Source organism: Silurus aristotelis (genome assembly GCF_946808225.1).
Source record: "Silurus aristotelis genome assembly, chromosome: 21".
Lineage (NCBI taxonomy): Eukaryota > Metazoa > Chordata > Actinopteri > Siluriformes > Siluridae > Silurus > Silurus aristotelis.
In genome coordinates, this window is record NC_139594.1 from 7,788,580 (window position 1) to 7,804,215 (window position 15,636).

Here is a 15,636-nt window from a genome sequence, read left to right on the forward strand (position 1 = left end):
AGGAAGCATGTTGGCACAGCTGGAAAAACGTATGTGCTCACCTGTGCTCTTTAGGCTTGTTGAGCAAAGTGGTGATGCACTGATGCAAAGTGCTCCAGTTGGACTGGTGTGTGAGCAGAGCCAGCAGGTAGGGCCTGTAGGAAGGGACTGCACACACTCCAGAGCCTTTACTCTGTTTAAACAAACACACATGCTGACTACAAATAACCAGATAAGTAAACGTGGTCGGATTTGCAAACACAGGCTGGATGGAAGCAGATTGACAGATATGGGGGTACCTTGTTAACTGAGAAGAGTAATTTCTGCTGGAGGTCTGAGCACACAGAGGTCACCTCTGGGTCGAGCAACTCCAGCCAATCAACTAACAGCCCTGAGCTGGAACTGGTTCTTTTCCCTTCAGAAATACTTCACCACACACACACGTTATTAAAAGTCTTTATTAAACTCATTACATTTAAGCTAATTATATTTTTCTCTAATCAATATCTAATTCTATTTATCAAACAGAATATAATTTATTATATATCCAGAAAGAATTTCTCCACAGGAGTGCCTCAGGCAGCAACCCTTCTTACATTTTAGATTCTGCCTCCAGCTTCACCCCTCGCTCTTCGGTCTCCTGTAACAGCAACAGGATTACCATGGCAACAGGACCAGCTGTGTTACCAGGTGTGCCCGTCTGCATGCCAACAGTCATGAGTAGGGACAGCAGTTCCTCCAGGTATGGTGACTTCACCTCCATTAATCCCTGTAAGACTGGGACACACACGCACGAACAAATAGCATACGTATAACACAATGCGGTTTCTATTCGCACTATTGTGAAATGCTCCTAGGCTGTTCAGAAAAACAACTCGGCAAAGCCCAAGGCCAATACCACATGGTTAAACCAGAGATCCTCTGTAATTGCTTTTCTCCAGGAAGCCTCCAACCCCCCCAGTCTTACCAAAAACCTTTATAGCTTTCATACAACGACACTGATGGCCAGCACTGCTCTCCCTGGACATAAACAAGTCTGAAGAGGCCTTGTGGGATTTTTTTTTCCCCCCTTGTGTGTGGCTGTTTTAATCTATTTTTTTTCTGGTTTGAATTTAGATGTCAGAGGCCAAAGTCATAAAGAAAAATAAACACAAAGCCGCAGAAAATAGAAGTTTTTGAGAGAAAAAAAAAAAAAAGAAAAAGCGAGCAGTAATTGCTATCAGTTTCAACAGCAGCACATGAATTTATAACAGCTGTGAAGATATAGTATCTGGTCAAGAGGCTCAAATTCAAGCTGGTCCGAGATTATCCTAGAGTACATTATCTTAACGGAAATGTACCTTTCCTGATGAGTTCAGGCGCAGCGTTGCATTTCTCCCCCGCTCTTAGCGAGGCGATGATGCCCCTCACAGCCACCTCTGAATCCCGTCTGTATGCGAGAGCCTCTGCCAGGTGCAGAAAACCTGTATGTACTGACACGAGAATCATTCAAGCAAACATTACTAGTGTGACCAGATGCGAATCAAAGTGTTGCTAAAACAAATACTGCCTCCAATTGATGAACATACTTCATATATTAACCGTAAAACAGTATACAGCACTAGATGGCAGTGGTGGTCGTAAATGTATTTAAGTAGCTTTTTCAAGTATCTGTACTTTACTTAAGTGTTTCCATTTGGGAAGACATTTAACTTTAACTTCACTACATTTCAAATTCAGATATCTTACTTTTTACATTTTTTCAAAATCGGTCGTTCCTTTTTATTTGAGTGGATAAAAACTTCACTGGTTTTGAACTTGTGATTGGCGCTTGGTGGTATCTACTTAGCAGGAACATACAGTTCAGTGTCAGTTCAACAGCAAGCAGAACATTTGCAGAGAATAAAATTATAGAAGAAACTCCTGACTCTTAACTTGCCACAACACCCATGGCCTTATTTAAGCGATTTTTTTTTAATAGTTAAAAAGATGGTTTAGAAGAGATGGCAGATAGTCTAATAAGATTTTAAAAGGTAAAAGGATGCCTGAGGAATAGAGAAGGAGTGTGCTGATACCAGTTTTTAAGAATAAGGGAGATGTACAGACCTGCAGTAACTACAGAGGAATAAACTTGATCAGTCACACCATGAAGTTATGGGAAAGAGTAGTGGAAGCTAGGCTGAGAGAAGAGGTGACCATCTGTGAGCAACAGTATGGTTTCATTCAGAGGAAGAGCACCACAGGTGCATTATTTGCTTTGAGAATGTTGATAGAGCAGTATAGAAGAATTTGCATTGTGTGTGTGGATTTAGAGAAAACATACGACAAGGTGCGATTGGAGGAGTTGTGGTATTGTATAAGGAAGTCAGGTGTGTCAGAGAAGTATGTTAAGGTGGTGCAGGACATGTATGAAGACAGTGTTACAGCAGTGAAGTGTGCAGTAGGAAAAACAGACTGGTTCAAGGTGGAGGTTGGACTGCATCAAGGATCGGCTCTGAGCCCTTTCCTGTTTGCAGTGGTGAGGAACAGGTTGATGTGAGGAACAGGTTGATGGACGAGGTCAGACAGGAGTCTCCATGGACTATGATGTTTGAGGATGATAGTGATTTGTGGTGAGAGTAGGGAGCAGGTTGAGAAGAGCCTGGACAGCTGGAAGTATGTTTATAGAACTGTGGTGAGACCTGCGATGTTGTATGGTTTAGAGACAGTGGCATTGAGTAAAAGACAGGAGGCGGAGCTGGAGGTAGCAGAGCTGAAGATGTTGAGGTTTTCATTTGGAGTGACGACGATGGACAAGATTAGAAATGATTTTATTAGAGGGACAGCGCATGTAGGTCGTTTTGGAGACAAGGTGAGGGAGGCGAGATTGAGATAGTTTGGACATGTGCAGAGGAGGGACATGGGGTATATCAGTAGGAGAATGCAGAGGATGGAGGTGAGGGAGGACATGCAGGTAGTTGGTTTGAAAGAGGCAGATGTAGAGGACGGGGGGTATGGAGATGGATGATCTGCTGTGGCGACCCCTAATGGGAGCAGCAGAAAAGGAAGAAGAAAAAGATGGTTTTGAGCTCATTATAATTTTAATAGATGTCAATCAGTGTTTGACTCATTAATATCACTTTATTGATAAATTGGTGTGCTGAGAGTAATAGAGTAGGGCTGTAGCTATCGATTATGTTATTAATCGTGTATTCTACCGATTATTCCCACAATTAATCGAGTAATAAGAAGTACTTTTTCCTTATTAAAAAGAAATACTAAATATACTAGAGAAAATAAAATGGGTCTTAAAAAAGTAATTTATTTTCCTTTTTGATAATATTGACATTTTATTGCTAAAATGTCATACAAGAATATCTGTGACAAATATATAAATAAAAAAAATCCTAAATAAAAATATCAAAATATATTTCAGTTTACGCTTAAAAAAAAAATTTAAATAAATTTAAAAAATACTAAATAAAAAACATTTACGCACTGTACGTTGTTTTGTTTATGTCTTAGTTTGAAATGATTCCAAACTTTGGACACTTTCTGTTGTTTTCTTTGGCCTGAATCCTATGGAAGATGGATTCAGCCACATAAAAAAGTTTGAATAATTACGCCTTTTTTCCTCCTCAGGAAAGGAATCTGACTTTGTTTCTCGTACATTTCCGGTGCATTCACTGTGTTTTTGGCCTGAAGTTTGGAGCTGTTAGTGTATGAACGAGGCTCCTCTGCTTCATCCGTCTTGTTTCTTCTCTTTCACAGCTGATTGTTAGACAGGTTTCTTTTCGGGGATCGGATTCTATTGATTGTAGCCTATTTTATTTTCAATGTATAAAGCTTTCTGGCACTACAGAAGGGGTGATGCTGCCCGAAATAAAGTCAGAATTGTGAGGAAAAAAAAACATCAATGATTTTTTTGTATTTGAGTTAATCCAGGAATCCTTTCATCCCTACATTTGAGTCTTTTCACATAACTGAGTTGCAAGAGTTCAGCAAGAGTCTTGTGACAAAAATGATAATAGGGCATTATAGCCATAATAAAGCATAATACTTTGAAAACTTAAGTACATTTAAACGCAAATACTTTTGTACTTTTATTTAAGTGAAAGTTTAAATGAAGCTGGATGGTAGGTGAGATGGTAGGTGAACCACCATGTTTAACAAAAACTAGCAAGGTCTCCTCACCATCGGTGATGTGGTGCTTGTGAGAATACTGCGCCACCAGAGACTTCAGCAGGTTGATAAGCGGCCCTGCCTCCAGTGCAGAGCTCTCCAACCAGGTTAATATCTGCATGACCACCTTAAAAAAGAGTGAACTGAAAGCCACATCCTGGGATGCAATCTGCTGACAAACAGAGAGAGAGAGAGAGAGAGAGAGAGAGAGAGAGAGAGAGAGAGAGAGAGAGAGAGAGAGACAGAGAGAGAGAGAGAGAGAGAGAGAGAGAGAGAGAGAGAGAGAGAGAGAGAGAGAGAGAGAGAGGGGTCAGACCAAGTAATGATGACAGTTCTTGGAAATGTTTGTTCTGTAACCGTATGATCAGCACAAAGATATTCCTTTTGTTTCTCTAGGACATTAAAATCTGGGCCTTTTCCAGGATTATTTCCATGACTTTAACCACTGTTACTGTTTATGCAGTCATCTTAGAGTGATATTGTTATACCACTGCCAGAGGTTGTTACCTCACTTTTTGAATACAATATTTGTCTGTCCACATGTGATAGATCTTTTAGTACTATTATAGCAAATACAAATTTACTGCGATTTTCCAGTAGGTATTTTCAAATTTTCCATTCATTCACATGTTTTTCCTTGACTGGAACCCTAGTCTATGAATAAATAAATACTGAACGTTTTTCCTACCTGGTAGAGATGCAGCTGACGCAGCAAAGGGCACAAAAAAGCATGACTATGATGCATCGCCACTACCAGAGATCCAGCATGGGCCGACCCGAGCAGGGCTGCAAGGGCCTGCAGGACTCGTGCAGCTGTTCCTCCCTGCTGACCCATTCCCTTTCGTGCCAGCAACACTTCCTTAGCAAGAACCTGCTGCAGGGCCAAGGCCAAGGGGCGGGATCGGGTCGTGGGCCAGCGTGGGTCCATCTTCACCGGGAACAGCTGTACACAAAGAAACAAGTGTGATGATTGTCCAAGTACAGCAAACAACTCTCAATCTTAGTCGATTGCAGTCATCTCATTTTCACAATCATGACAAATAACAATCCCTTACTGTTGAACATTCAAAATTCAGTACAAAAAAAAAGCAAGAGTTTCTCTAAAAAGGTCAAAGTCTAGGTCAAGACCTAAGACAGAGATAATAAAAAATATATTTTAACTTTCCTGGAGTGCTGGGCAATATAACAAAATAATACAAAAAAATATACATTGTGATAAATTGTCACAAATTGTTTTTCTGATTGTTATTTTTTGTACTTTTTTTTTAAAAGACTATATATAAATTGACTGATATCACGATATAAAAACGTCTACTGATCAGTCATTACTTCACTTCTTTGCTCATGGAATGTCACAATAACATCGAAGGTCACTGTCCACTTTATTAGGAACACCTGTACATTTATGCTTTAACTGTAGCGGTTTTTTTGGCCCCTATCTAGCACAAGCATGCTGAGGATAAATGATCACACATCACACACTTCATTAAAATGTTGAGAAGTAAACATTAAACTACGGCACTTGACTTGTCTCGGCACTTGTTTATGCACTGCACTCCTGCCACATGATTGGCTGATTAGATAACTGCATTAATGTGCAGGTTTTTTTAATAAAGCTTGAGAGGACATGCTATACATTCAGTCAAAAAAAATAAACAAAGAGCACCTGCAGCAGAATGGCAGCGAGATCATCGTCAGGGCTGATGACAGGCAACTGACTCACGGCTCTCATCTTCACCAAGCTGTGTGGAGGATCTACTGCCATTTTCACCCTACTCGACTCTGCACTGTCTGCAACGTAACAACCAGCACAGCCAAGTAAGTACATCACAGATCCATGCAGGCATGTAGATAAATGACTCATAAATAAAATTATTTAGAGGTGAAAATGGGAGTAAATGTCATTGACTCCACAGCTGACCTCTGCGTGTTGGAATCGATGCACTGAGTAAACTGTGAAACGTGTGTCCTCCTGTTGCACCTCTCTCATGCTGCACCTCCACCAAATGAGCCATGTAATCTGTCACAATGTTTATGTCAACATCTAGTTAGATGTACAGGTCTTTTGCAGTAATACAGTATAGTTAAATGTCTGAGTAAACAGTTATGGGTGTGACTAAAACGATTTAAAAAAAATATATATATATATATATATATATATATATATATATATATATATATATATATATATATATATATATATATATATATATATATATATTTATACATTTATATAATGTGAACCAGAGTCTCAATGTGAATATGAGTCAAAGTAAAGTCAAACCTGATGTTATTTTCAGATTTTCATTGAATTCGAAAGTACAGGCCTGGAATTTACTGTGGCAGTTCACTTAAAAAAAACAGCTGCTGTGTAATTATATATATTACATATATATCCCACGGAACTCATGGGGGTTACGTTTTAAGACCTCCACCACAAGTTCCAAAAATCCGCAAATGTACAGTGCGGTATTTGACCAAATACATAGTTTAATAGTGTGTATATATATACACATATACACATATACACAGACAGACAGACAGACAGACAGACAGACAGACAGACAGACAGACAGACAGACAGACAGATAGAGTTGCATATAAGTGAGATGCATGTCCTCACTCTTGTCCATGATGTTCTGCTCCAGTGACTGTGGGTCATGGGAGACGGCCTGGTCCAAATACTGCAGCAGTTTGCTCATGCTGGACACTGGAATGCCGAAGGACTGCACAAACAGCAGCAGCTGCTGCGGCTCCAAATCCTGCAATGCTATTAGGAGAGAAAGATCACATACATGCTTACCAAAGGTTACAAGTGGTTCTCCATTTACTAGATCTAAAGTAGACGCTTACCCGCATCAACCAGTCTGGATACTTCTGAGCGGATCATCCTCAGTTTCAGCCAATCGGGTAAGAGCAGAGCTTCCTCTGAGGTGTCCACCAGGAAAGCAGTAGGAAGGGGTTTTTTATCAGGGAACCAGATTTCTAGTAGAGTGAGGAACTCACTTTCATCTGCTAAAGAAATAAATGTAGTGCACACTATAATTCAATGTAATACAGAGCAGAATTATATACATGAAATATTTTTAGACTGAAATATTACTCATTTAATTGTAGTATTTATCTATTGAATGTTTCTTGTGCCTTCATTTTCATTTGGAAATAAAAAATGGACTTTTATCTAGAATTAATGGGAGAAATTTACCACTTGATAGTAATAATTAAATAAAATCTTTAGCAATATATTAAGAATAAAGCAATTTTGTACTTATATTTACATATTTCACCACTTTTCCCATTTTCCAATTATATAAAATAAATGAAATGAATATTAAAATGACCACTTTAGACCTGGCAACCTTTATCAATTTTGCACAAAATAAATGGGAAAAACAATGTGCCAGAATCTTCTTTCTTCCCTAATAAACAAAAGATGAGCCGATTGGCACATATTTCTGCAATAATTGCGCTTATGTTTTAAGCTTGTCTCTGATGTAAGAAGTCACATGAATATTTCAATCAAACAATTTTTTTAGAAGGAAATGAGGCAGGGAGAAGCAGCACACCTTTGGGTGGTCCTAACGTCAGCAGGATGACCATGGCATGGACCACCAGAATGTGCATTGTAGCTGTTTCTCCTGTTGTCCAGCGCAGAAACACCTGGTCCTGAGACTCAGACTGTTAAAACCAAGATCGAGAACTTAATTAGCCCAAATATACCACATGAGACAAAAAGTTCTATATCTAGGAGTGTATGATTTTTTTTTTCAAAATTCAGTCTGCTGACCCAGCTGTAAAGATCCTCTCCTTCCTTGGTTTTCCTCATACGACAGATGTAGGTGGAGAAGATAGACAGGAGGGCGGTGAGTGTTGCGTCTGACTCTGGCCTGCATGGGTGCTTTGAGAATAGACTGTTCATGATGGTGGAGCGCTCCACGATCAGCCGAGCTACATCCTGACACACACAGAGACAAAAACAACCATGTATCTTCAGTCATGAAAAATCAATAAATTTCACAGCAAATTTTTATCTCACCAGTGCTAGATCATTGTGCAGGCCCTGCTCCCCTACTGGTGCATGCTGGGAGAGGTAGATCACATAGGCACGTATGGTCTGAGGATCAGTCTCCATGTGAATGGCCTGTAGAATAACATACACATCAGCATTTTTTAAATGAGCCAGCTAGACAAACAGAAATGCTGACTGATTAGTTTATAGTGACCACTTCACTTTAGACTAATCTGGCCTAATTTAGCACTTCCTCGTTTATCGTGATAACACAGATTTGAATGATAACTGTCATAAGCCGGATGGCAGTCTGACCTGCTGCAGGGCGCTGGCAGTCATGCCTCTCACGCTGTCAAACAACGGCAGATTGGGTAGGTCCTGCAAGAGCCACTGATAGGTAGGAAGCAGCTCCGCATCCCTAGAGTCATCCTCCATCACCTGGTCCCGCTCTTCCCCATCCTTTATCCCTCCCTCGGAAAGGACCAAGGACAGACCCTGGAAATCAGGCCCAGTCCCACAATCACAAATTAGCACTGATGCAATACTTCAAAAACATAAGAACATAACTACAAAATTATATTTGCCATCAATGTTAGAATATGCAAGTGTTTTTGGTGCTTATATTTTTCTTAATTTGCAAGCACAGTAGGGGTCGAATATTCATCAGCAATATTCATTTTTTGCTAATTTCACAGTGTATGATCACTTCTGTGTTTATTGGGAGACCGTCTAAAGAACTCCTGTTGTGCTGTTCCATACACTACCTTCATAGCAAGCACTCTGGATGCCACCTGAGAAGAGCTAAGTCTACGCAGGAAGTAGTCCAGCACCTCACAGGTTGTGTGCTCGTCTGCCTTAGGCCCCAACAGCAGATCTTGCAGCCGTCCTAAGAGTTGTCTCTGCTTTTGCTGTCTCTGTACAGGCACAGCAGAAATATTCTTATAGAACAACTAACACCAGGGATTAGAATCTTTACAGGGAATGCTGTCTATGCTATAACAAGGGTTCAGGAAAAATCACAGAAAGCATTTTTTTTTTATGTTTCTTCATGCAAAAAATAACAGCACACTACAAATGGATGCTCTGAAAATAAATACGCGTTTGTTGATAAATGCAGTGTTTATTAAACATTGTTTACATTTGTATTAACCCTAATGGTGGCTGTGTTGAACACTGGAACAGGAATGTAAAAAAAAAAAATTCTGTTTACAAATAAACTATTTCTAAAAAAAGTACAGGATACAGAACCTGTCTTTTCTTTGCTTTCTGCTCTTTGCTCTCTCCTTCTTCTTCGTCATCAGCAGATGGTGTCTCGTCAGCTGCATCATGGAGGAGGAATTCACACAGGCACTGAACAGGCAGTACGTCCAACGACCCTTCACTGGACTGGACCAGGTCTGCCAGCCATGGCATGGACTGGGAGGATGCCTGAAGAAACAAAGGCAGGGATTCACACAGGTTTAATGTCAGAATTAAACCTGTGCTATTAGGAAGGATGACAGGTTTGCTTGTGAAAGATGGACTGTATTGATGTAACCAGTATTTAGTATAATAGTTCAGTCAGATTTAAGTACAAAAAAAAAAGCATAGATATGTAGTCAGTCCCCTAGTCAATGTTCAGCAAACTATATTCCTTAATGTGAATTTTATAATATAGATATCAGATTTTGATACATTTTCTCCTACTGGTTAATAAACATTTCCAACCTACTGCATTGCAGTCTACTACAGCGGACATTAGTATATTTGCATCCCCTAATGAAGTATTGATCTTTGTTTCAATCTCATCTGAATAACAATTGCTGATATCACTACTAGGGAGAAGTTTATAAAATCATTTATCACAAGGGCTCACCTGTCTCTGGATGATGTTGAGGAGGAAGTCTGGATTGCGGCTGCGGCACAAGAGATGTCCCAAACGTAGTGACTGATTCAGACTCTTCAGCTGTTCCTGGATGTGTGGTGGTGGTCTGCGTGGCGGACCCCTGAAATTAAATACACACATTGCAAACAAGTCTATTATTGGAATTCGATTGTGAATTACATAACATCTTTGTAAGTTAAGCACCTCTACTATAAAACCATGTATGTCCTGCTGGAGACCTACTTTGGCTCCAGGCTGGTAAGCTGGCACAGCAGCAGGCTGCTGCTTTCTGTAATGGTCTGCTTGGTGGACGCAGCTGCCAGGTGGCTTTCGAAGGCCAGGATCTCCTGACGCTCCTTCTGGGAGACCTGAAGCTCACGGCTAATCATCTCCGCCTTTGTCTCCTCATCAGCCACCGTACAGGGTGGATAGGAGTAGTTGCTGAATGCAGGGGGAAAGTACGTTTTTATAGTATGTGGTGTACAACATAGCAGGTCTTACCACCGTCTTTTAAACTTTCCCTTTCACTCTTGCAGATACCCTTCCATCACATATCGTCACATATCTCAATTACTTTGCACAATGGAACTCAGGTCTTTAAATTTCACTTCTAGCCCTAACCTTAACCCTCTGCTCCTTGCAATTGCACCACTCCACTGCCCTCTCTCTATTTAATGTGCATGTCTTGCTCTTATTGACTTTCGTTCCCCTTCTCTCCAGCACGTACCTCCACCTCTTCATTCTCGTCTCAACCTGTGGTGTTTTCATTATGATTACTGTAGCATAAAGCTGTATTACATGGACCAAATAAATGCATTTTGGGTTTCTGTGGCCAAAATTGTCAGAAACATTAACAAATGATATATTAAAGGCCTCAATGTTGCATTTACAATTCAAAATACTCAGCCAATTGTATTCCGGGGAAGACTATTTTTCACGAAAATAGAATCCATCAAGGACTTGAGCTTGCCCTGGACTCATGCCTTCCATTCCCAACTTTGAATACGTAAAGAACACTGAAACAAGTTGGAAACTAAACTTTAAAGTTGACTTCAATGACCTTGATTTGATGTGATATTATGCTAACATGGCAGCTTCTCTGTTGATTATAAAAATGCACAGAGCTAGAAAACAAATACCAGCTAATCAAGCAAACCTATTTTCTTTGTTTATACAACGTCTTTCTGTGTTTCAAAGATTGGAGTGCTTGACTGGGGTGTCAGAATATCAAGTAGGAATTTGAATTGCTGGAATGCAGCATCAGGCCAAGCCATTTCTACTGTGAACTTGTACAGAGATATATATAAAAAAAAAAAATGTAAAAATTTAAATTTAATTTAAAAAACAAGTGAAACAAAGTCTTGGCATTCCAAATGCCGAAAATAAACATTTTCTTACTTGGTCATGACCATCTCCATAAGCATTTTCAAAGTGGGGTAGCCCTCCCAAGCATCCAGACCTACAACAAACAAATGAAGGCTATGAAGGCATGTTTATAGTATTTAGATATCAGATAAACTGCAGAGCTCTAAAGGCCTCACCAATTTTCTGAGGGTTGAAGGATGCCACAACAAGCAGCAGGAGCCAAGCTTTCCAGTAGAGAGTTGATATGGCCAGATTTGGAGGCTGATACCTAAAATATCACAATAAAGCCAAGACCGACATAAATCATTATAGTAATGATTATAATAATTTCACTTTATTGGACTTAATGTGGCCTATACATGGCACTAGATTTTCTTTTTCTACCAGCTAACTCACAAAAGATCTCCCGCTATACTATGATCACGATCTTAAAACAAATTACAGCATTAATAATCCTGAAAATTTTCCCAAAGTGCACAGTTTTTCATTCTTCCCTTCTTCCTTCTAATCTGAATAAACTTGCATCTCAGTTCAGTTCCATATAAGGTATCTGCTAACATCGGCAAAAGATGAATGACAAAGAGAACAAAGCTTAATTATGCAAAACTGCGGCAAAGACATGCAGCTACACGAACTTGGTATATTTGCTTATTTGTCAGGGACAAAATAAATAAACACTGTTACATAACATGCAACATATGTGTACAGAACTTTTTGCCAAAGGGAAATTTCAGAGCATGTTTCTGAGCTGGAGAAAACAAACAAGAAAAATGGCATGTATCATGTAAAACAAATAGACATCATTCAATTTTCTCACACAATGTTTTTATTATACCTTTGTACATTATTTTTTTTTACCCACAACCTACTGAGAGTTCATTCAGTACATATTTTTTAACACATGCAAATATTCTTATGCCCATTTGAAAGACGTTTTGCAGCTCACGTGTTGGGTGCAATACCAGCCCTGGATTTTGATTATTGTTCTAAATAAATAATGACTGTTACCCTGCAGGAAGCTGGATAATCTCTGGGTGATGGTATGTACACAAGTTCAGGACAGCATCGATAAGCTGAATCCTCTCCACATGCAACACATCCAAATCTACAAAAAACAGACAGAGTGAGAGAGACAGCTCGAGAGATTGCTCGAAATCTGCTAAATGAAAGAGAGTAAACAAAAGAATACAGGCTACCGTCTGACTGCGCTCCGGCAGCTCTCTTCACCAAGTGATCAGCCAGTTCCATGGCGTCTGCTGGGCCCAAAGGCAGGTCTCGGGACAGCCCAATCACCAGGATGCGCATCAGCGTGTCCTCCAGCAAAGGAACCTCTGAACACAGCCTTAGGAAAAAACTGATGCAATTGTAGAGAAAGAGCATTAAAAACTAGTGAATCCCAAAAACAATGTGCAAAAGCTTGTTAAATGCTTACTTTCTGTCACTTTCCGGAGGCCAGTTATCCCACTTGTAATATGTTTCAGGCTGCTCTGTGAATAGCACTTTGTGGAGGCTGTTGATAGTAAATATACACACACACCAATCCAAAACATCTCTATTTATAAAGATATTCAATAAGACAGTTATACCAGTATTATGTTTTTCTAGTCATACAATCTTACATCAGATCTCACATCAAATTAAACTAAATATTTATTATTCGCCCTGACCAGGCATAACATTATGAAGTGAACAACACTATCTTCATCCTCCAAGCTGATGTGTTAGAAGCAGTAATTAGCAAAAAGGGGACCGACACAAAATTAAGCAGGTGGTCATAATAATATGCCTGATCAGTGTATGTGCTGCATTCTCATTATAAATTGTGCTATATAAATGTTTTTTAAATCACTGATATCATCATGAGTTATACGACTATGCAGATACAAGTGATCATCAGTCTCCCCATACCAGTGCACATAGTCTTTCGGTCCCAGTTTGCTGATGGAAGGAACCACAGTGTGCAGCCACCACACAGCATCTCTCTGGATGGCTGCAATCTGGTTCTGAAAAGCTCTGAGAACTTCCAGATCTGATACAAAAGCAAACAGGCAACAGAACATGAACTGCCATTCCAACAATAATAATCAAAGCTTTTAGCAATAACAAATATTTGTTTTTGATTATTGATTAGTTGGTCTATGTTATGAAGCATAATTGAATATTCGCATGCATTTAATGGAAAATAGTATGTTGTTTAACTTCTCTAACAGAGACAATATATAAACTATCTAACCAAAGGTATGAGGATACCAAGCCAATACACTCATATATATTTGCTAAACATTTCATTCCTCATTTAGGAGTGTGGCTGTTGCTATTTGCATTCATCCAGCTACAAGAGCATTAGTGAGGTCACAGTCGTGTGCTTTAAACAATCTGGCACCAGTTTGGGGAGAACCACATAAGGGGGTGATGTTATTTTGCCCATATAGTGTATGTTTATAAAATACATTAACCATCCAAATTATTAGGAAAAACCAGCACAAAATGAGGTGTTCCTAATAAAGTGGACAGATAATGTTGCATTTCAAAGGCAATTTAGCGATCTGAAAAATCTGAGTTGAAAAATCAGTGCTATTTTTTTAATTGATTTTAGTTTATATGCTGAAAAGAATTTTTTACCTTTTTTTGTTTACTATGAATAACAAATAAATAAAATAAAAATCAATAATATGATACATATGGAATTACAGAAATAGCACTTACTCTTCTTTTCTCCCTTGTCCCATGCAATGCCAGCTTCTTTAACTTGTGCTGTGATGCCCAGCATCATGGACACTGTTAACAGGTCTGTCACCTGGATAACAAAACGCTCCTGTGCGCAAGGAATATAAAAAAAAAATTATAATAATAATAATAATAAAAGATTTTAGAAATTGTATTTCATTTCATACATGCTTATACTAAATAATACAAGCGAGAAGCTAGGTAAAGTGAGTCCAGTATACCTAATCCATTCTAGCTTTAATGTAAAATCCATGTTATTATGTTCACATTTGGGCATAAATAAAAATAAAGTTCCTTATTTGAATTTAGCCTGTGCAATCACCTTAAGATAGACAATATGGATTAAAATTTTTAGACACCTGACCATAAGATTCGTCTGCGCTTTTTGAACATTGCATTCTACATTTAGTCCCCAATTGCTGTCATAATAACCACCACTCTTCTGAGATGATGTTCCACCAGATTTTGAGTGTGTGCTTGTGGAAATTTGTGCTCATTCAGAAACAAGGGTGTTAGTAAAGTCAGGTGCTGATGTGGAGGCCTGGGGTGCTGTCAGTGTTTCAATTCGCCGCAGCAAGATTAAGGTTAGAACTCAAGTGCAGGACCCTCAAGCTCATCCACTCACAGGTAAACATGGACCATGGTTGGAACATGGTTGGATCTGCTAGTTCAAGTGAAGGAAAAATGCTATGCAACACCATCCAAAGACATCACACACAATTATGTGCCTCCATCTTTGTGGTAGCATTTAGGGAAACAACAACATAAGGCTCGAAAAGTTGTGTCCCAATACTTTTGGCCATATAGTGTATAGCAGCATCCTGCAATGTGGAAGTCGCTCACTTTAAACTCCATGTCAGCATATAAGGCCTCCTTCCTCTCCTGCATGAGGCCCAAGCAAAAAGACTGGAAGTTGATTTCATGCTTGGTCTGCTTGATGATCTCTCTGAGCAGAGCACGAGATGCACGCAAATAATCATCCTTGTTAGTCAGCAAGTCCTGGAATACCATGGCCAGGAACTAGATGGAGAAAGAAACATGCATTGAGCTTAAAATCAATACAAAATGATGCTTAATTAACATTTATAATTGAAATAGCTCAGTTTGATAAGATAGGGACCGGAAGCCCAAGGAGTTTCGAGAAATCTGTTAGAGAGCACTTAATTTATCAATGAAATACAGTGGAACCCCGTTGTACGAGCAACCTATAGTACGAGCAAACGGAGATACGAGCAACCTCGCTCGCAAAATTTTACCCTGTTTCACGAGGAAATTTCGAAGGCACGAGCAAACTCACGCTGCCGGTTCCCCGTTTTCGGCGGAGGCTCGCATCAGTCGCTTAGTTGATGATGTATCACTCGGTCACTCTCGTAGTTCAGTGCAGCAGAAACGTAACTGTGGCAGCGGGGGCGTGGCCGAGCGGCGGTTTGTGAATGGAGGGCGGGTCCGGGAGCAGATAGGCAGAGGATTGCCTCACCTGAAGTTAATGTGACCTAATGATTGTTCTCTCTTTTTAAGGAATCGGAGGGTGCATTTAAGGAGGAGACCGTGT

At 39.6% G+C, this 15,636-nt stretch overlaps 1 protein-coding gene across 9 annotated transcripts in view; it reads right to left on the minus strand.

The window, feature by feature from the left end:
• The window catches only part of ints1 (integrator complex subunit 1), a 36,040-nt gene that overhangs the window by 15,132 nt on the left and 5,272 nt on the right, over positions 1 to 15,636 (minus strand). For 3 of the 9 annotated variants that reach the window (XR_014530680.1, XM_083524247.1, XM_083524246.1), the window contains exons 11-36: positions 14,928 to 15,104; positions 14,064 to 14,172; positions 13,266 to 13,386; positions 12,790 to 12,867; positions 12,554 to 12,711; positions 12,366 to 12,462; positions 11,534 to 11,625; positions 11,391 to 11,451; positions 10,236 to 10,433; positions 9,984 to 10,113; positions 9,377 to 9,556; positions 8,893 to 9,042; positions 8,444 to 8,623; positions 8,156 to 8,260; positions 7,907 to 8,074; positions 7,686 to 7,797; positions 6,973 to 7,134; positions 6,743 to 6,889; positions 6,041 to 6,139; positions 5,786 to 5,910; positions 4,808 to 5,062; positions 4,132 to 4,288; positions 1,320 to 1,451; positions 576 to 756; positions 279 to 405; positions 42 to 172 (exon numbers count right to left, since the gene is read on the minus strand). Coding sequence is in view for 8 of the 9 variants with exons in the window: in XM_083524247.1 (XP_083380373.1) it covers positions 42 to 172; positions 279 to 405; positions 576 to 756; positions 1,320 to 1,451; positions 4,132 to 4,288; positions 4,808 to 5,062; positions 5,786 to 5,910; positions 6,041 to 6,139; positions 6,743 to 6,889; positions 6,973 to 7,134; positions 7,686 to 7,797; positions 7,907 to 8,074; positions 8,156 to 8,260; positions 8,444 to 8,623; positions 8,893 to 9,042; positions 9,377 to 9,556; positions 9,984 to 10,113; positions 10,236 to 10,433; positions 11,391 to 11,451; positions 11,534 to 11,625; positions 12,366 to 12,462; positions 12,554 to 12,711; positions 12,790 to 12,867; positions 13,266 to 13,386; positions 14,064 to 14,172; positions 14,928 to 15,104 (3,632 nt within the window). In the remaining variant the exon portion in view is untranslated. Of the gene's footprint in view, positions 1 to 41; positions 173 to 278; positions 406 to 575; positions 757 to 1,319; positions 1,452 to 4,131; positions 4,292 to 4,807; positions 5,063 to 5,785; positions 5,911 to 6,040; positions 6,140 to 6,742; positions 6,890 to 6,972; positions 7,135 to 7,685; positions 7,798 to 7,906; positions 8,075 to 8,155; positions 8,261 to 8,443; positions 8,624 to 8,892; positions 9,043 to 9,376; positions 9,557 to 9,983; positions 10,114 to 10,235; positions 10,434 to 11,390; positions 11,452 to 11,533; positions 11,626 to 12,365; positions 12,463 to 12,553; positions 12,712 to 12,789; positions 12,868 to 13,265; positions 13,387 to 14,063; positions 14,173 to 14,927; positions 15,105 to 15,636 lie in introns of all 9 variants that reach the window. The other 6 variants (XM_083524251.1, XM_083524250.1, XM_083524249.1 and 3 more) reach the window with 3 other exon arrangements.